Source organism: Echiichthys vipera (assembly GCF_963691815.1).
Source record: "Echiichthys vipera genome assembly, chromosome: X".
In the NCBI taxonomy this organism is placed as follows: Eukaryota; Metazoa; Chordata; class Actinopteri; order Perciformes; family Trachinidae; genus Echiichthys; species Echiichthys vipera.
The window spans coordinates 21,977,671-21,999,891 of NC_139825.1; the positions used below are offsets into that span (position 1 = coordinate 21,977,671).

The 22,221-nt window shown below is 40.8% G+C and overlaps 1 protein-coding gene across 1 annotated transcript in view; it reads left to right on the plus strand.

The window, feature by feature from the left end:
• Positions 1 to 22,221, plus strand: part of atg7 (ATG7 autophagy related 7 homolog) — an 81,793-nt gene that overhangs the window by 12,398 nt on the left and 47,174 nt on the right. Inside the window, exons 12-16 of the mRNA XM_083938662.1 lie at positions 1,039 to 1,197; positions 3,679 to 3,873; positions 6,509 to 6,754; positions 7,820 to 7,935; positions 20,303 to 20,378. Of these exons, the coding sequence (XP_083794788.1) occupies positions 1,039 to 1,197; positions 3,679 to 3,873; positions 6,509 to 6,754; positions 7,820 to 7,935; positions 20,303 to 20,378 (792 nt within the window). The remainder of the gene's footprint in view (positions 1 to 1,038; positions 1,198 to 3,678; positions 3,874 to 6,508; positions 6,755 to 7,819; positions 7,936 to 20,302; positions 20,379 to 22,221) is intronic.

Here is a 22,221-nt window from a genome sequence, read left to right on the forward strand (position 1 = left end):
AACTCAACTCGCACAAAACTGTACCATAAATTTGCTGTGTACTATAAATAAATGAGCCTTGTCCGTCCTCTGTGATTCACATCACATTCTTAAGTAAGTTATATTACAATTTAGAGTAATGCTCTCCAGTAACCTTGTCAGAAGCTGTGATTTCTGATAACTCTAAATTAATAATTTGTCAAAAGATTTTGCATGAATATTTGTTTAGTTTTAGAACAGCATAATTCAGAAACCTGTGATTTCAACCACAGATTCCCCATTAAGTTTATCCAATAACAATAGGAATAACACAATGCTAACATTAGAACCTACAGTCATTCTCTGTGTTTACTGTAAGTCTGTTCCCCCAGCATCAGATGACTGTGCTCTGTTCAGTGACCAGATCATAAAGGCTGGTACCCTGTAGGTTATCTTTTCATGCAACATTACCTGCTAAATATGCAGTCAATTATTATATTTTCATTTTAAGAAATCACCGTAGTTTGTTCAAATCTCAGCATAACTGTCACGCCATCTCTAGACGTGGACAAACATCAGTTTTATTTGGCATGACATTTGAATTTAAATCTAGTGTAAAACATAACTGCAAATACTATGTTTGTTCTTTTTGCAGTGAACTGAACTTTAACTGACTACATGGCTGTGCTGTCAGTGTGTCGATGCCTGCACTTATAATGCCCATTTGAATGCATGTCTTGGGCTCATCATTTACTGTTCTGAGGCCACTTTAGAAACTTCTGGTGTACTGTAAGTGAAAGTGTGGGCAGACATGTTAACAGGGAGTAATATGAATTTTTTTTTGAAAAAGGTAGAATAACTTACTTGTCTGCTCACTGATGCATCCATTATTTCAATTTAAAAGTTGAATTTATTAATTTTGAGACAAACACAGGATAAACAACCTTCCACTCAACGTCACTGAAGCTGCTTACAAAGTGCTGCTTATGACAATGTTCATATCAATGAAAATAGAGGTTAAGTATTTCAAATTTGAGTGATTAAAAATATGAATTATGTTTGTCCTTTCCTGTTCTCCAGGGATGGGGAGTGAGACGCATCACATTTGTAGACAATGCGAAGATATCATACTCCAATCCAGTTCGCCAGCCGCTCTACGAGTTTGAGGACTGCCTTGGAGGAGGGAAGTCCAAAGCCATGGCAGCTGTTGACCGACTCAACAAAATCTTTCCTGGCGTGGTGAGTATCTAAAGTCAAATAATAACGCCCAAGCAGTGGATTATGATCTCTCTTGCTCTCAAAAATCTAAAGTTGATAAGTATTATGATTTTGATGATATATTACCTTACCTTTGATGTTCAACTGCGTTGACATTATTATCTGAATTTTCTTTATGCTTATAATCATAGTCTTGTATAATTTTATTCCTGTTTGATTGGCCTTGTCTGAGATGTGATGACCAAACCATGCAGAAAATTAAGAGTCATTGCTTGCATATTAATGCTGGCGGTTTCATTACTTTGTTAATTAATGATGGGTTCTCTGGGGGAAGACATTCACTATATTACTGAACAGAAAAAGCAACCAAACACTTGCAGCAGGGCTGTGTTTTGCTACAAAAGCAAGCATCTCTTATACTTGGAAAAACAAGGACAAAATGCATATTTATGATGTTTCATGAGTACATCTGCTGATTCATGCATGTTTAGTTTTGCAAGGAAATGTGGGCAGTTCATAAGAGGATGATTCACTGAGGGCTGCTTGATTATGGCAAAAATGTAAATCAATTATTTTTGTCAAAAGTGAGATCACGGTTATTTAACACGATTACACGTTGTGATCTTTAAACTATCAACTGAAAAAAAAATTGAAAGCAACCGAAAAAATCTAATAAATAACACTGAAAACTTTACTTTTAATGATTTAAGTACATTTTGTTGACAAATACATGTACTTCTGGCTGCTGTGGCTCAAGAGGTCCGCATGCCAAGTTGCTCCTGAAGGCCACAGGATGATAGTGTCACAGACATGATGACCTGTGATGTACCCTTAAATGTACACACACACACACACACACACACACACACAAATAATTGGCATACCATCATGTTGTCAGCTTTATATCCCAGTCTCTTTGTCTGCACTCTGTCATTTTCTGCTTCTCGCTTATTCTTCTTTGAATAAGAAGATAAAGTAAAGAACAAAGGCTTTGTGCTGTCATGATGTCTGGTGGCTGGTTTGTCCACCCCCTATGAGCTGCATCCACACCTGCATTTCTATTTTTATCAGTGTGGATGTGTGCCCGCCTGCTTTTTTTCCCTACTAACACAGGGGCATCAGGTGCCAGTGGGGAAGATAGAAGAAAATGAACACAGAGCACAGAAATGAATCACTTGAACCGAGAGGATTCGGTTCACATGAGGTCACAATGTTGGAAAGGTCGTGAGCGGATTTAATGTTTTCTCTGTGGACAAATACTGTCACCTGACATTAACAGGATAGTTTGTCGTGTTGGCACCAACTTCTTTTTTTCTCCTTAAATTGTGTCAACAGTCAGGTCAGAGCTGGTTGAAGATATCAACATGGGCATTGTTGTATTCTCATGAAAGGCTGTTTATCTTTTCAGGAAAGGATTTTTCCACCATCAGAATGAATTGTTTAGTTGTCTTTCTTGGCTGCAAGTGTTTGTAGTGGAAATTTGAATATGATTATCATCTCTGCAGCCTGAAATCACCTCCTCGATGCTTAGCAACACTTGCGTCAATGTGAAATGTAAATTCAAGACTTGGTTAACAGCTCCCACTCTTGAAACGAGGAGGGGGAAGGCAGTGGGTCCACTGATTCGGTAAAAGTGGAATTTCTTCTTGTTAAGATCTCACACCTCGTCTTTGCCCTTTGCCATCCTTCTCTCCACTATAAAAATCTTGACATTTCCATTTGCCTCACTGCAATCCCTGGAGATAATTACATTAATACAAGTTTGGCAATGGACAATTAAGTCATTAAAGATTTTTTGTGTAACTGTAAGTGACGATTGCAGGTTTCCTTTTCAAACGTACTCGACCATCGACTTACACAGGAGAGTGAGGTACACACTGGTCAATGATGTAATGACTCATTCCACAGAGGACCAGTTTTGTGCGTTTGCATCTGCTATGCCCTCACCTATCTGTCTAGACTAATATGTCAGTCAACAGTGTAGTGCTTCTGACTTCCCATACAGCAGCTAATCAGATCTTGATCAGATTGTTCTGAGATTGATTTTTTCTGAGCCTTTTTGTAAAAAAAGCCCCTTGGGACATAAAGGGTGGTAGTTTGTTGAGATAGCACTGAAACACATTATATTGCATCTTATATACTGTTGTTTAAAAAATGACTTAAGGGCTCTCGTTAGACAGTGTTGCATTAAGTGATTCTTGCATATACCCATGTGGCATATGAAAGAAAGCAGCAGCTGATGTGCACCATCTAGAGGCAAGGAAATAAAATGAAACATACCCAAACTTTTGGATGATCAGGAACAGCTGAGTATTTTGAAATTCAGTAATGCCATTTTCATGTTTGCATATGTACAGATATTGCCAAATTAAAATTAAACCACAGTCAAGAAAGTTGAACACTATCTGGGTAATCAGCCACAAATGCTAATTTCTGTACATAAGGGATCAGTTTATCAGTGGTGTCTCGTTGTTTTTTCTTTGTCTCTGTCTCCTCCTGCAGAATGCAGAGGGCTACAATATGAGCATCCCCATGCCTGGTCACCCGGTGAATTTCTCCGAGGCCACTCTTTCCCAGGCTCAGAAGGATGTCGAGCAGCTGGAGAAGCTCATTTCAGAACATGATGTGATCTTCCTGCTAATGGATACAAGGGAGAGCCGCTGGCTACCTACAGTGATAGCGGCGAGCATGAGGAAGGTAGGAAGAACAGAACAGCATTACTGGGCGAAGGTCAGAGGTGTGGGTGTCATTAATGCTGCCATTAACAGATTTTTCTATACACACAATGAATCAAATGACAATAGGTACTAGGGGTGGAATGGTTCACAAAATCCACTGTTCGGTTCATATCACGGTTTTTCGGTTCGGTTCGGTTGTTTTTTTCTATTTCTTTTAGATTCTAAAAATACCATGTATCAGATTTGTAGCCTAATAATTAAAACATTTTTTTAAATCAGATATTCTTGAGGACATGTCATGCAATCATGCTAAAACTGAAATAATGAGGCAGCTTGCTTAGGGATTACTGTAACAATCTTAAATGAAAGTGAAGTGAGATTTTTGAAACAGTAGGAGAGACATTCCTACATTTACGCATTTATATATTTATTTGGCAAACAACAAACAATTGTTTGCCCTCTAGGTAAGAATATTAACACTTTTACATTATCAAATCTTAGAAAAAATGAAGAAAATAGGTTTTCTTTCACAAAAATGCACACAAACAGCAATCACTGAACTGACTGAAATAGGCTAAATCAGGGCTATTCAATTAATTTGGAATTGAGGCCGGTTGACGAAAATGATTCGGAAAAATATGAGCATCACATTTATGGATATTGTAAAACAATGCAGCACATAGGAGTACATACAGTATATTGTCTTTATTTTATAAATGTAAATATTAGTCATAGGCCTCAAAGTACAACAAGCTTGTCAAAAAACAATCTTTGTTAAATGAACAAACCTGTTAACCAGAGGTTTTCACTTAATTATTGGACTAAAGAACAAGTTTGAGGCTCTTTTACTTTTACTTGAGTATTTTATTTACATGCTACTTTATACTTCTACTCCACTACAAATCAGTGGAAATATTCTACTTTTTACTCCACTACATTTATCTGATTACTTCAGTTACTAGTTACTTTACCAGGATGACAAGCACATATGAAACATTAGTTTATTCATCAAAAACTATAAGGCAAAAATGAACGTAACATAAATGCAGAGTAGCATGATTTTTTTGAAAATGCCTTCTCAACTTCTCCTCTTTCCACTCAGATATGGCTGCAGAGTAAACTCAGGCTTCACAGTGACAGAAACAAAAACTTCTCTGTCCATTCTCTGGTGAACTGGTGGTTTTCTGTGTCAGCTTTTCTTTTTTTCAGAGTAGAAAGAAACATTGATGTGGTGATTTAACCACAGATTTAACCAGACAGAAACGAAACAAACAGAGCGGAGCTTAGCGAGCTGTTGCCAAGAGGATTGCAAAAACCCACAAAGAAGAGCCTAGTGGGAGCGTGCATAGCGTTGTGGCCGCAAGTCTCTGAGACGTAGCACTGAGACGTAGCGCTGAGATGGACATGAGAGAGGACAGTGGTCATGAAGGCTTACGCTACGTTGCACCTCATAAACTGAACGGTACACACGTGTCCCGAACTGTGTCATGCGTACCGAACAGGAAGGATTTTTTTAATAAACCCTTCCACCCCTAATAGGTACTTCTCACTCAACTCTGCACATCTGTGGAGATTTTTTAACCTTTAATGCATTGTTTTGGTTTGCACATTGACTGCATAGTACAGCATCACCTCTCCAATTCACCACTTTTCTAGCTGCAGGAGACATCTGTTTTAACATACTTCCAGCACCAAATGACAGATAGACACATTTAATAACTAACTGCACCTGAAGACGGAAAAATATTGAATTTCCAAATTAAATTGGTAACTTTTTTATACTGTACCACTAAGCCAACACTTCTTTATAATGCATTTCTTTTGACCCCAAGTGGTAAAAACATCAATTGATGTAGCACACCGCTACAGTTGCCTGTTGTGTGGTATCCTGATCACAAATATGCACACAAACAACAATGTTTTATGTATGTACATAATTTTGATGGTGGTACTTAGGTTAAACAAAGGATACATGACTGAGGCTTTCAACAGATCTGTTTCCTCTAAGGATCCAGTGGACATAGAGACCAATGTGGCACTAATGCGGAAGACATTTATGACATTTTAACATTGTTGTTGTTATACTTACTTTACTAACTACACTTTACTAAGCTGAAAACCCTGAAATACGGAAACGTTTTGCTTTTCAAATAGCTTGATAATGTTGCCCAAATGTTTTGTTTACCAGTTGGAATTCTATTAGTTGCCAGGCAATGCTAGATTATTGAATATTGTGTTATTCGTTTAAAATGTCTGCAGCGGTATCACTAATGCACGTTCTGTATTGCTATATGCTGTTAAGTGTTTTTTGGATTGCTGATTAGGTTTTCTTCATGGCTTGCCGTTGTTATTTGTCCATTTGTGCTGTGGGGCAGTATATTATCACAATCGTATTGCTTCTCTGAAAGTCTAGTTGCTTTCAACATTGTAGAGAGCCCTTTTAATGTTTAACATCATTGTTTTTTTAAATACATCAACACATTGCAACCTTATTGTCTAAAACAAGCCATTTAGTTTATTTGATTTGGTGAAATGTGCTCTGTGTGGGTTTAGGAGACATGGAAAATATACGTAATCATGCTAGAGCCGTTTAAGATCTTTCTTTACCACTGCTTTGTAAAAACCTTTGTTAATTGTTGTCTTTCACTCTCCAGCTTGTGGTTAATGCTGCTCTAGGCTTTGACACATTTGTTGTGATGCGCCATGGCCTGAAGAACCTCCCTGTCAGTCAGAGTCTGTCTGCAGGGGCAGACTCCTCCACTTCCTGTTCTTCTGCTTCCTCTTCGTCCTCCACACCGGCCGGCTCTGCGCCCTCTGTCCCACGATCTTCTTTGTTCTCCAACATCCCAGGGCACAAGTTGGGCTGCTATTTCTGCAATGATGTTGTGGCACCAGGAGATGTGAGGAAAACAAACAGATAAAAAGCATGCACTCTGAATAACAACTTACGTAATGCACTTACAATAAACACACAAATGCAGAAAGTTCAAACATTTAATAAACACAAAGCAGGGAGGGTTCTTTGATATGTTTTCTTCAACCAACAATCATTTTTAAAGATTTTTTTTAATATTAACATTGGAAAAAAGAGAATTAAAACCCAACTCTGCACTTCCCCTCAGCCGTGTGGAGCTTTTAGTCTGTATTGGATTGTTGTTTGGGGTTTTCAGTCTGCAAACATCTCCCTCTGCAACCTTGTTTGCAGTCACAGCAGGCAGCTGTTTTCAGCAAAAAATAAAAGCTTTAGAAGGTGATAATATGTCAGTGTTGTGTAAAAAAAGAACAGGTTTTTTCTTCTTGTGTCCGTGTTTTGTACCCTTGATACTGTTTTTCTCTTTCAGTCATTTGTGACCTTTAGGTATCAGTATCTTATGAATACAGTTCATCAGCTATTGAAAGCCAAAGCCAGATGTTGGAGGCTCTGCTATTCAGCTCTGACTTTTCTGATAAATGCCAGAGAGAGAGAGAGAGAGAGAGAGAGAGAGAGAGAGAGAGAGAGAGAGAGAGAGAGAGAGAGAGAGAGAGAGAGAGAGAGAGAGAGAGAGAGAGAGAGAGAGAGAGAGAGAGAGAGAGAGAGAGAGAGAGAGAGAGAGAGAGAGAGAGAGAGAGAGAGAGAGAGAGAGAGAGAGAGAGAGAGAGAGAGAGAGAGAGAGAGAGAGAGAGAGAGAGAGAGAGAGAGAGAGAGAGAGAGAGAGAGAGAGAGAGAGAGAAGAGAGAGAGAGAGAGAGAGAGAGAGAGATGAGAGAGAGAGAGAGAGAGAGAGAGAGAGAGAGAGAGAGAGAGAGAGAAAATAATGTTCACATCCCAAATAACTTGAAAAGTCGTTAGGTGTAAAGCTGGTATTAGAAATAATATGGAAAGTTTTTCTGCCTAACCTCATTATCCAAACTTGTCAGATGTCATTGCTGTTCTTACTGTATATCGCCAGTTGCTCACTTAGTTATTGTTGTTTTTTGTAACAACAGTCAACAAGGGACCGGACTCTGGATCAGCAGTGCACAGTCAGCAGACCAGGTCTAGCAATGATTGCAGGAGCCCTGGCTGTGGAGATGATGGTTTCCATTCTCCAGCACGGTGAAGGGTAAGCAGAGTGGATTTACAAAAGTCATGTATGACGATTCAATTTCCGATGAGATTCAATGTTGCTGTGATTTGGGATATTTCAGTTACTAGTTGCTAGTTGTAAATTATGTTGATTTTCAAAGCAAAACTCTTAGTTCTCAATTTCCTGGAGGCTACCAAATTCACAGTTTTGTGACATTACATTTTTGTGTATAGCTTAGATATTCTACAACCGTGTGTAATAAAATGAATCGTCATGCATTGGGGTTATGTGTGAGGCTAACATCTAACATATAATGTGTAATACTGTGGGATGTTTAAGGAGATTTACTGACTTAGTCTGTTTCAGTCACACTTTGAATGCTAGTTTTAAAAGGCATGGCAGAAAAAAATGTTGGCAAAGATACACAAGTTATGGTTTCATTCATGGACAAAAACAGAAAATAGCATTTTGAAAAAAATAGTTTGTATATTTATGTTTACTAGTTTATATATTTTGCAATATGTTTTAATCTAGTATTTGTTTAGCTTTTATAATTCATTAATTTTCAACCGCTTATGCTGGGTCGGGTTGCGAGATAATGTCATTTTTTGTACATGAATTATTCACTGCCAGGCGTTTTGATGCATCAACATTACACTATGCCTGTGAATGTTCTCATTTGTCCAGGTCATCATTATCCCCAACACAATTTCAGTCAAAAGCAAATGGACTTGGTTATTTGCGGTTCCAGCGGTTACAAAAAGAAGGTTATAGAGTATCTACAGCAACTACAAAAAGAAGGGGTCATTGACAAATCCCAATATTACAGGCTTTATCCCCAGGACTCAACCCCCTGCCTATACGGACTCCCAAAAATCCATAAAGAAGGAGCCCCGCTCAGGCCCAGGTCAGAAGCATAAACTTGGTCACTTACAACATTGCCAAGCACATAGCCGATATCCTGGCACCACTGGTGGGCAACACCCCACACCACATCCAAAACTCCATAGACTTTGTGAACAAAGTACGAGAAAAATTGATCCAGATGAAACTATGGTATCCTACGACGTGACTTCCTTGTTCACCTGTACTGTCTACTAGACTACACCTGTACCTTTACTGTGACCACTGTGGCCACAGTAAGAAAGTGGCTCACACAGGACAACTCCTTGGCTGCCACTTAACTCTATAGGATACCAAAACAGGAACAACAAAACTTCCAAGATTCAATCAAAGAAGTAAACTGGGATGAATTGCTCTCTGGCAAAAAAGTAGATATGGATTGTTCTAATATGGCCAATAAAATACAACAAATTGTTATACAATTAACATGGATAATTAAACTAAAAGCTAGAAAGAATGGCCTTCCCTGGTTAAATAAACTTATTCTGAGACTCATGAAAGAACGAGATCACTCTTTGAAGTTGTCAATCAAATTAGGACACAACAGACACCAATTTATTTAATTAAGAAATAGGGTAGTGAAAGAAACAAGAACATCTAAAGCTGACTTTTTTTTTACTAGTGGAAGGGGGAATTCTAAAATAACCTGGAATTATATTTAAAAACTATTGGAAGATTCCCAAAAAAACCCAAAATAATGCAATTTCAATGAAATGGAAATATCTTGACAGAACCTCAAGTGATGGCTAATGCTTTCAACAACTACTTCTTTGAGTCTGTTCTGATTAGTTTAAAGTAAAACAAAGGAGGTAATCCCCTTCTGTGTCTGCAATGCAGTCCTTTACCATTACAAATATTAATGAGACTAAAGTTGTTGATTTAATTTGATCACTCAAACCATCTAACTTTTTCCTGTGAGGGCCACATAACTTTTCCATTCTCTGATGGGGGCCGGAGTCAGTTTGTAACATAAAAAGTGTGACGATCACAGGGGTGCCTACACGTAAACATTTATTGTTTTCCAAAAGCCACACATAACCAAATATTAATAACCCTTTCTGGGTTCTTCACAGAAAAAATAAAGTCAGGAAATATATCATAACACTATTTATGAAATAAATAATAACCAAATAACCCTCTCTGGGTTCTTCATAGAAGAAAAAGGTCCATTGAACCTCAACTTTTTGTTGTGCCATGCACAATCTTAACAGGTAAAAGTTCAGCTTATTTGTCAGAGCAGAATCTCTTAATTAAATTACTCATATGAGCAGTCTCTCAAAGTTCTTGTTTTCCTTCCTTATAATCCTTTTTTAGGTTCCAGTAGGCTTGTAGACACCGCTGTTTGCAGCTCTCTCATCAACTTCCCTGTAAAAACCACAAAGCAAACAGGCTGAGAAACCGAACTAAGTGATATAGCACCTACACAGCACAATACATTTTACTACCAGTATGGCTGTTGAGATGGATTTTATCCCAGTAGATTTTATTATGATTAAATTCGATTATACTCAGAATGACTCATTCAAGTCACAAAATTGAGCTTACCTCTGTATGTTCATCAGTGTGAACTGTGGGCCTGCATCTGGCTGGTGAGAAGTTGAATGTCAGGTTCCATTCTAGTCACAGCCAGTCTCAAACACTGATGCAGATGCTCATCTGTCAATCTTGATCTCATCGGAGTTTTCAGGAGTTTCATATGTGAAAAGGTTTGCTCGCAGATATATGTGCTGCCAAAAAATGTGGACATCTTCATTGCATGTTTTTTTATGTTAGGGTACGGGTCGTTTGGGAGGCCGGCATAGAAGTCAACGAGACTGTTGGGCTTGAATGCGTCTTTCAGAACATCACAGTTCTGTAACTCGGCCAACTCAAACTGATAAGAAGGCTGGGCTTCATCGATGTTGGCAGCAAAGGGGTTCTGGAAAAGACGGATTTATTTTGCATTAACATGTAGTTGCCGGAATCGCACACCAAACTCCGCCTTAAGCATTTTCAGTGCTTCCACACACTTTTCAGCTGGGAACGGGACCGCTGGGTTCTCTGCACAGAGTTTTTGGGTAGCAGGGAGATGTATGAAGTTCTGCTTTTTCACTTGTTCCAAAAGCAGCACTAGTTTCACCTCAAATGCTTTTATGTGAGAATACATGTCGCAAATGAGTTTCCCCTGGCCTTGTAGCTGCAAGTTAAGACTGTTCAGCATTTCTGTCACGTCTGTTAAAAATGCGAGGTGCCATTTCCATTCTGGGTCGATCAGCTCTGGGACCGTTTGGTCTTTTGAATGAAGAAATTCGTTAATTTCGGGTAGCAGCTCGTAAAAACGCCTCAAAGCTCTGCCCCGGCTCAACCATCGTACCTCTGTGTAGTATAGCACATCGCCGTGCAAAGACTCTAGTTCAGACAGGAATTGTTGGAACTGCCTGTGTTTAAGGGCGTGATCACACTGTCCTCCCGGACCACGACCCGGACTTTAGGGTACTTGTCCCCCCTCCCTCTCCCCCCCGCGCCCCAGCCCCGTTTGTACTCACACTACCTGGGCCTCGGCCAATGCTTCTTGCTGTCCATACGCCTTCAAGCCGTAACACGTCACACGCATTGATCGCGTGTGTGTGGCTTTGTTTACAAATCTTTCCGTAGACCTCGGAGTTTTTGTGCGTCTTGTCGACTGTTTTTGAATATTTTCATCCGACCAAATCTGCAGTAAACACAACGTGAACCTTTCACCACCATTGTTGTTGTTGTTAAATGTCCGCGCATGGTCCGTCCTTCTATTGACATGTCCGAACAGGCGGACATACTGCCGTAGCCCTCATGCTCGTGCTCGTACACGTGCGCACGCTCGTGGTCGTACATGTGCAAACGGCTCCGCTAAAGCCCACCTCTTTCAAGCGGGCCGTGGCGGCCCAGCTGGCCCCAGTTGAGCGCGGAGCGGGTGCGCTCACACTACTTAAAGGTACTAGACTTTAGCTGATCACGCTCTAAGTCCCTTTGCTCTGATGAAGTTTATGCATGACACCACAACCTTCATGACAGAATCCCACTTCAGCACTTTGCAGCACAGTACCTGCTGGTGAATTAGGCAGTGGAATTGTAGCGGGGCTTTGAGACCCTGTTCTTCCATCTACCGGTTTATGCGTCCTATTAGACCCCGAGACGCGCCCACCATATTAGGAGCCCCGTCGGTCGTGATGCTGGCAAGTTTTGGTCTAACTCTTCCATGGTTTGGCATACTTTGCCGAAAATATCCTCCCCCGTCGTAGTCCCTTTGAGACTTTGAAGGGCTGCTAGCTCCTCGCATATCTCAGAGTTTGCGCTAACTCCACGAATAAAAATGAGCAGCTGCGCTGTGTCCTGCACGCCTGTGCTCTCATCCAATGTTAATGAAAAAAAGTCAAATTCTTTCGTCTTCTGCTGCAGCTGAGCATATACATTGCCCCCGATTTCTTCAACGCGTCTGGTGATTGTACTCGCCCACAGACTCACGGCATTTAAGACATCTTTCTTATCGGGACACACCTCCCCCGCGACAGCATTCAAACATTTCTTGACTCTCTCCATCTCCATCATTGAAAGGTTTACCGCTGCTTGCTATGAGTTGAGCAACCTTAAAGCTGGTCCGAACAGATGACTGGTGCAGTTGACCTTGGTGTACAAATGTACTCTGCTGAGCTAACAGTCCACTTTTTAGTTTTAAGAGTTTGTCTGCTCGCATTTGGCCTTGCAAGCTACCATACTCGTCTTTGTGACGGGATTCATAGTGTCTTCGCAGATTGTATTCTTTGAATACCGCCACTGCCTCTTGACAGATGAGACAAACCGCCTTTCCTTTGCATTGAATAAAAAAATAATCGTTTGACCACCGCAGGTTAAAGACCCTGCATTCTGAATCAACTTTTCTCTTACCTAAACTTTTCGCCATTATTACGTCCAGGGGCTAGCCAGGATTTGCGTGGCCAAAAATAAATAAATAATGGTCTCTGGTATTGTTCAGGGGGCCGGGCCAAATGTGGAGGCGGGCCGCATACGGCCCGCGGGCCGTAGTTTGGGGACCCCTGATCGAAAGCAAAGGATGTTTTTGGAATGGACCCAAACATGCTCACAGATCTAGGTTCAGCTCTCGCCACTCCTATTGCCTCAATCATTAATCTTCCAATTTCATCGGGTCACTTTCCAAAGGCCTGTAAATCTGCTATCGTTACCCCTGTCTTTAAATCTGGTGACTTAACTTCTCTGCTTAACTACTGCCCCGTAAGCATTCTTCTGGCCATTTCTAAAATCGTAGAAAAATGGGTGGCACAGCAGATTGTCCATCACTTAAACAGCAGCTCCCCCTATCTCCACGCCATGCAGTTTGGTTTCAGATCCAAGCATTCCACTGAAATGGCTACATGCCTCTTTATCGAGAAAATAAAATTCTTTCACGATAAGGGTGGAGTCGTAGGGGCTGTGTTTTTGGATCTCAGAAAAAGCATTTGATACAGTAAATCATTCTGTTCTTCTTACCAAGCTCTCAAAATTTTACTTCGCTTAAAACACTGTGAGCTGGATCGAATTATATCGGCATGATCAAACACAATCTGTATCAGTTAACAACAGCAGATTTGACTCCCTTAGGCTAACCTCCGGAGGCCCTCGGGTCAGTATTAGGCCCCCCTTTTATTTAGTCTTTAACATACATGTTAATGGAGAAATAATACAAATTGTTAGCCAGTATAAATACCATGGGATAATAATAGATTCACATCTTTCCAAAACTGCAAAAAACACAGTATTTTAAATTGGGACCGTCTTCACACATTTGCAGACTTAAAACTGTCACGTGTCACTTGAGGCTCTGTCAGAGGTGACTACTATATTCCTCTGCGCAGGAGCACTTTCAGTAAGTCCGCCTGGTCAGTAAGGCGTGCAAATGTGTGGAACTCAGTACCTGAGGAGGTTAAACTGCTCACAACATACAAGGCCTTCACAAAAAAATGTAAAATGAGGCTTATCAACACTTACAGCTGCCAACACTAAAAGATAAGCCTGTTGTGATGTATGATGTTATGATAAAATATTATGTTGTGATGTTGTATTTTTTTTTAATTGTATGGTAAGTGTTTGCATATGTATTTTGTATTATATTGTACATGTATTGTGTGCTTTTTTCTTTTTTTCCTCTCTCTTTTTCTTTTCTTTTCTTCTTTTTTAAATTGTAATTTCTATTGCCTTTTCACATCATGGCCAGGGGACTACAGATGAAAACTAGCCTTCTGGCTAATTCTGGCTTTTTTAACCACGTGTAATCATGTGTTTTATGAAAATGCACTGTCTCCTTTTAAATAAACTAATAATAATAATAATTACACAACCGAACAAATCTCAAACCAGACCACATTTGCCAACTTCTGGATTTGTGTCTGAACACCACATATTTCCAGTTTAATGGCACTTTTTACAGACAAAAACACGGCTGTGCCATGGGTTCACCAGTATCCCCTATTGTGGCAAATCTATACATGGAGGAGGTAGAGGACAAGGCTTTGAACTCCTTCAAAGGAGTAACCCCGAGCCATTGGTTCAGATACGTGGACGACACATGCTTGGAGTTATCAGAACCCTGCAACATAGAGCTGATATTGTACCCACCAGCTCGAAGGCCCAAGGGGAAGAACGAAAGTACCCGAGAGGCGCCCTTCCAACTTGTGGCTACCCAAGCTGGACCTGTGTGAAAACGGCAGCTGCTTCCAGAAAGAAAACCAAAGGGGTTGAAAAAGAAATAGAAAACAAGGGAAACAACATAGTTAACGCGTATGTGGCTGGGGTATCAGAGAAACTCAGGATGATCTTCAACAAACACTGCATTCCTGTGCATTTCAAACCCAGTAACACACTCAGATAGAGACTTGTACATCCCAAGGACAGAACACCACACACCCACAAAGCAATCTGGTTTATTCTGTCCAATGCAACGAGGAATGCAAAGATCTCTACATTGGAGAAACAAAACAACCACTGCATAAATGCATGGCCCAACATTGGAGAGCTAACTCCTCAGGCCTGGACTCTGCTGTCCATTTACATCTCAAGGAGAAAGCCCACTCCTTTGATGACAACAATGTCCAAATCCTGGACAGAGAGGACAGATGGTTTGAAAGAGGAGTAAAAGAAGCAATCTGTGCAAAAGTAGAGAAACCATCGCTAAACAGAGGAGGAGGTCTGAGACATCACTTATCTCCAATTGACAATGCTGCCCTTTCATCCCTTTCCAGGAGATTCAACAATCTAACCTCAAAGAACAACTGTTCGGATATCCGGTTCCGGTCTGGAGAGGATGGCAACTTAGAGAGAAGAATTAATTAAAACTGCCCCGAGGTGAATTAAATAACCAGCGAAGTACATTAAAACAAAGGAGATGGGGCACAAATGACGTCCAAAGAGAACAGGAGAGGTAAAAAAAAAAGAAAAAAGTCAGTTATCGATCAAGCCGAAGACAATGAGGCGCAGCTAACAGAAGAAGCTAACGTTAGCGCTTCCGGGGCTAGCAGGGGCGTCTCCCCTGGCCCTAGCTACGATGGCGCTTGGACAGAGAACGAGTAAAAACCAGTAAGCCTGATGTTGATACTGGAAGAACTTAGAGGCGTCGGGAAAGTGGTTAAAGAACTTCGAAAAGACATGAAAACACAACTACACAACTTCAGAGGAGAGCTGGACAAAATAAATGCGAGGCTCAACAACGTGGAAACCAGGGTCACCGGGCATGAAGATAGGCTCCAAAGTACAGGCGAGATCTTATCCGAAATGGTAACCTCACAGGAAAAGCTTCAATTAAAACTGACTTTGTTGGAGGCCTACTCGAGGAGGGAAACGCTAAGACTGTACAGGGTTCCAGAGGGAGCGTTATCAGGAACGCAATCTATGACCCATTTTGTGGAGAAGATACTTGGGGACAATCTTAACATCCCCTCATCAACAGCACTACAGATCCAGAGGGCGCATAGAGCGTTATCATCTCCCTCACCAGATGGGCCCCAGCCCAGGTCGATCCTGATAAAGTTCCTGTGCTTCACCGTTGAAGAAGAAGTGCTTAGGCTTGCGAGGCAGAAGAAAGGTTTTATATGGAACAACAATCAGATAAAACTCGACTATGACTATCCTCCGGGGATCATGGCCATTAGGAAGGAGTATGCAGAGGCGCGGAGGGCCCTGAAAGACAAGAATCTGCGGTTCCGGACCCTCTATCCAGCTCGCCTGAAGGTGTTTTATGAAGAAGGAGCCAAAACTTACAACACGGTGGAGGAAGCGGCAGCGGACTTGGCGAGCCGGGTGCTCCCAATGAAGGTGATCAATCCACCGGCATCTCTCAGAGAGAAATTACAGAGATGGCTGTCGTGGCGGACTGCTGGGGACCGGCGCCCACGACAGTACCGGGGAGCTGCAGGATACAAGGAGATGCTGCAAGTATACAGACGGGAAGATAACTAATATAATGTTATCTGTTTTATATGGACGGGTTAGTGAAATATAATTATTGTCGAGCTAAAACGAGTGGGGATTCTCTTTACTAAGGGCGCCATCACAGTAGAAGGCCCCCTAACTCAGGGAGTAAATAGGGGTATCCCTTCAAGGACGAAGGGAAGAAGTGGAAGTGATTCACTGCTGGAAGGGTGATCAGTCATGCACAAATCTTCTCTGTTCATTCTGTTTGTTCTTTACTTACTTCATGTGTTGTTTTTCTAAGGGGGACTTGCCTGCTGCTGTCGGGGGAATGCTGTGCGATCAGTTAATACAATTACATGCAAAATGAGCCAGTGAAAATTATCTCCTTAATGTGAATGGGATGTTGAATGTGATTAAGATGAGTAAGATTATGTCTAAACTAAAGAAAGAAAAAGCCCAGATTGCCTTACTTCAGGAGACACACCAAGCGGACCATCTGAGGTTGAAGAGAAAGGGTTTTAAATATGCTTTTTCCTCATCTGTTCAATCTAAACATAAGAAGGGTGTGGCTACACTTATCTCTAGTGCAATTAACTATGAACATGTTTCAGAAATCAGTGACGACGAAGGCAGATTTGTCAGGGTAACAGGGAGGATAGAGGGGTCTGAAATCACAATATTAAATGTGTATGCCCCTCCTGGGAGTGATTGGGTATTCTACAGGAATATTTTTGATTTAATGGTGGACTCTCAGGGCACAGTTATATGTGGGGGGGGACTTCAATCTTAGGCCCGACCCCCAAATAGACTTCTCTAATCTGACTAATCTGATTAACCCACTCATACGAAAAGTTAACTCTTATATGGTAAAAATGGGGATAATACACGTGAGGAGGGAGCTATACCCATCTGCCAGGTTCATTTAATGTACTTTTACGTTTACTTTTTACTTTTTATGTTCAAGGTGGATAGGTTTAAGATTGGGGACTGGGACATACTAACAAGGGATTTATCTGACCATAGCCCTATCTCTGTGTCTCTGGAGATTGCTAGTAAAAAACGAAACACTCTGTGGTAATTGAATTCACATTTACTCAATGACCCTGCCATAGTATCTAAAATGAAGGAAGACATTAAAGAATTTCTAGAAATCAATGACACAGGGGTTGTATCGCCAACTATTTTATGGGATACGCTTAAAGCGGTAATGAGAGGTAAATTAATCTCTATTACTTCTCACCTAAAGAGAACCAAAGGGCAAAAATTAACAGATCTACAGGCAAATTTAAAACTGAAACAACAGGAAGATATAAACAACCCGAACGCCACTGTTAAGCAGGAAATCAGAAAAATACAGGGTGAAATTAATGATATTTACACACAGGATGCCCAGAAGAATTTAACTTTCTTGAGGCAGAAGTACTATGAGATAGGACAACAACAGGAGAAAAGTACAATATACAAAATTAAAAACCATGAAACTAATATACTGGAAACTAAACTGGAAAGGATTCAGGAATGCTTTGAGGCCTTCATCAGGGATCTTTACTTACAACCTAGCGCTTTGGAGGAGGTTTGCATTGATGCCTTTCTTAGCTCTCTAGACTTGCCTTAACTCTCAAAATGAGAATCTAATAAAACCCATCTCAGCGGAAGGAATTATTGCAGCTATCACCAGACAAAAAACGGGAAAGGCAGTTGGGCCGGACGGTACTATTCTCAATGGTATCGCTGTCTAAGGCCGGAACTAGTGCCACTATTACTAAACACATTTAATTACATCCTACAAGAGGGAAAAATCCCTCTCTCCTGGAGAGAGGCAACGATCTCATTTATCCCGAAAGAGGGGAAGGATAGACAAGAATGTGGGAATTACTGTCCGATTAGTGTCTTCAACTTAGACTACAAATTGTTCACCTTTATTTTTGCTCGTAGACTGGAGAAGCTGTTGCCTGACCTCATTGATTTAGATCAGATGGGTTTTATTCATCATAGACAAACAACTGACAACATCAGAAGAGGATTGCACATCCTGGCTCAAATACACAAAGACAAAACTCAGTCAATTATAGGGAGTTTGGATGCTGAGAAAGCTTTCGACTCGGTCAGATGGGCATTCTTGCACAAGGTGTTGGGGAAGTTTGGTTTTCAGGATAATTAATCAGAGTAATCCAGACATTATATGATAGACCTTGAGCCTGTTTCAAGGTAAACAAGAACCTATCTGAGCCCTTTACTCTGAAACGTGGGTGCAGACAGGGGTGTGCAATCTCTCCACTCCTCTTCGATCTATTTATAAAACACTAGGTCAATTAATCAGACAAAATCAATATATTAAGGGTATTGCACTGGCAGGAGTTGAGCACAAGGTGGCGTTGTTCGCTGATGATGTGTTGGTCTGCCTGGGGGAGCCAGAGAGGTCGTTCAGTGAATTGATGTCTACTTTGACTGATTTTGGGAAGCTATCTGGCTATAAAGTCAACATTTTAAAAACTCAGGTGATGACACTTAATTATGCATATTTCATAGATACTTTCAACTACGATCATATATTGAGCATGAATGTAAACTGACTGACCTTTCAGATGTTCAATCACAATTTTACTACATTCTGAAAACTGCCATGACCATGACCCCCTCTAACTCCATTTCAAAACTATACACAGCTCTCTCCCATGCCACTGGTAATAACACTTTATATATTAAAGGTAAATGGGAAAGGGAATCAGGGATGGAGATTTCTGAAGAGGCATGGGGCAATATATGGTCCTTCCAATGGACAACATCCAGCTCCATGAGCTGGAGAGAGCACTACTGGAAGAATATTATTTGATACTTCAGGACACCCTATCAGGAGAGGTATAAAGATGCATACATGCCGTGCTAGAGACAATGTGGCTCAACTGTTGCTAACCACTACCGTATCTTCTGGGACTGTCCCAAGTTAAATGTTTTCTGGAAGGGTATTCAGGCTTCCTTAAAGCCAGTCTTTAACACTCGAATACCTCTGAGTTTTGATGTTATGTACCTGGGTCTTGTCTCTTTTTTGGAGCGTAGGTGCGAGATAAGCTGCTGCAATTACTTTTGGTGGCATGCAAGAAAGCAGTTACAAGGAGACGGTTAAGTCCGATTCAGCCTACCCTGGATGACTGGATTGGAAATACTCTTGAGAGATTTAGGATGAAAAAATTGACCTATCAATTAAGAATCCAAAAGAACCAATTCTACCAAATCTGGAACAACTGGATTTCATTCATACCCCCACGAGAACAGATTTTATTTGATTTCACTGGTATTAATGTTTTGTAATTTACTTATTTAATTTCTGACTGGTTATTGTTGATTATTTCTATGACAGCAGCAGCAGGCGGCCCCCTGGTTCCTGTACATAGTTCCATTTACACTGTTCCATCTTGGATTAAGTTGTTCCAGAGCTTCTTCTAAGTGAGCGTGTGCGCCTCACCCGGCTCTGTTTATCCCGGGCTAAGTATCAGTACGGTCATCAAGAGGTTAATGAATATCTACTGATGTTATTCCATCTCAGCTGCTGTGAAACTAGATTGCATAAGAGCAGGGTGGTCAATACAAAGGATGAAGTAACTGGATGCATGATCCATGTCTACACTCTCTTTGGACTTGTTTGCCTGGTTGTCTGGTGCTGCACTCTTTATTCTGGACTCAAAACAAACAAACAAATCTGTTCATAAATGTAGTATTGACCCAATAGAGCACTAACAAAGTCAAAACCAACTTCCCACCAACGATTGTCACTCCAATGACGGTTGTTGGCACTTGGAGCACAAAGGGCCTTAGGAGAGGTTAAATAACTGGATCTTCACACCAGATAGTTGGACCAGTCCCAGCCTGGTCAGATGCGTACATGTACTGATGAAGCCTCTTGAATGAGAGGTGAAACGTCTTCCTAGACAAATAACCAAGTCTAGTCGCTTTTGACTGAAATTGCTTTGGGGATAACATTACACTATACTTACTTGTATGCATATGTGACAATAAATTTCTTGAATCTCTTGAAAACAAATGGTGGCATGTCCATTAAATCCTCCCTATCTTTCTTCACCCTCAGAGGATATGCAGTGGCCAGCAGCAGTCATGACAGAATGAATGAACCTCCCACCTCTCTGGGTCTAGTGCCACATCAGGTCAGCCACACACACACACACACACACACACACACACACACACACACACACACACACACACACACACACACACACACACACACACACACACACACACACACACACACACACACACACACACACACACACACACACACACACACACACACACACACACACACACACTCCCATGCATCCACATGTTATACTGAGGAAGCTCTGTGCTGTTTGGCCATTCACCCCATGTGTGCCCCTCCAGTTTATCCCTGTGTTAGCATATCTATGCGTAATTATAAGCCTAAAATACTCAAATGGCCTCTTTCTTTCTGTTCTAGTACAGTATACATCTACTGAAGGGGCTGCTAAAGAATTAAAGGAGTTTTCTCAGGACACTGTTGTATAATGTGTGCGTGTCTGTGTGTGGTTTAGATTTCGGCAATTTATGGCAGAGCTATTGGATTGGATTAATGTCATTTTAAAAAATACAGAGCAATAAATGACTGCATTAAGCATGGCATCCTTTCACGGTGTACAACAATTCTGATCATTTGTAATGTTAACCACAAGTTTAGCATCACTGAAGGATAATGAAAGTGTAGTGAAAGTAGGGATGCTGAGTGAAGTGCTGCTGCTTGTTGCTTTTTTAAAATTTGGAACATACAAGAATGTACATATGTAGATAATTAAACTCTGAAGTACATATACAGTTGCAAGTGATTAAAAGGGACATATTACAAGCTTATGAAGTATTAAACCAGTTCTTGCTGAGGGAGGATGGAATGTTCTGGTCCTTACATTTACATTTCTCTATTCAGTGTTTATGAATTGCAGAATCCCAAGTTTGTTTTGTATGTATTATGTTTAATGATGCCCTGCAAGAAAGTAGGTCAGTTTTTGTTACTATGTTATTATTTACACTGAATAAACAGAAGGTAGTGCTGTGCAATATACCAGCCTTGCAATAGAACTTACGTCAGATGTTTGTTTTAGACCTCTACTTCAGTTGTTTGTATGGCAACTCAATTCTGTGGGACATTTGAAGCTCCATTTCGTAGTGATGCTTTACTGCGTTTTAGAGTGACATATGCAACAGACAGTTCTGTCTGTTGCATGTGTGTGTGTGTGTGTGTGTGTGTGTGTGTGTGTGTGTGTGTGTGTGTGTGTGTGTGTGTGTGTGTGTGTGTGTGTGTGTGTGTGTGTGTGTGTGTGTGTGTGTGTGTGTGTGTGTGTGTGTGTGTGTGTGTGTGTGTGTGTGTTTATAAATTGAGTGATTTCTTTCATTCATCTATTAATTGGTTTGACAGAAAATCTGCCCAAACATAAGTATAAATATCGGTATGAAGTCAGAGGGGGACCAAGGATCAAAAACACAAACAAAAAAATTACAATATTAAGAAAATTAATACACATTTTCGTACTTTACATGAAGGGCAGCCCTATTGAAAATACTGGTAAATGGTACTACCTTAGTTTAAAAAAAAAGCTGTATGTAAATGAATATGTTTTCCAAGAAGGGTATTCTGTATTGATTGATTGATGGGGGTCACCAAAAAGAAGAAGAGTAGATAATCTGCTGTGCCCTTTTGCTTCCTCACCCACCTCCATTTGCATTATCATCAGTATTCATGACCCTGAGAATCTGAATTTCTGCCATTTGCTTGACACATCTGCTGCCCATGGTATTTCAACTATACAATCCAGAGAAAAGTCGCATGCAAATGGGCCGTCGTGTGTGGAGAGAGAGAGAGCGAGGGAGAAGGCAGGGGAATGTGCAGGGTAGGTAATATGCATAAGGGTGTAAATGCTTGTGTGTGTGTATCAGGTTTCATATTATGCCTGAAATGCCTGGTCCTTCAGCTATCTA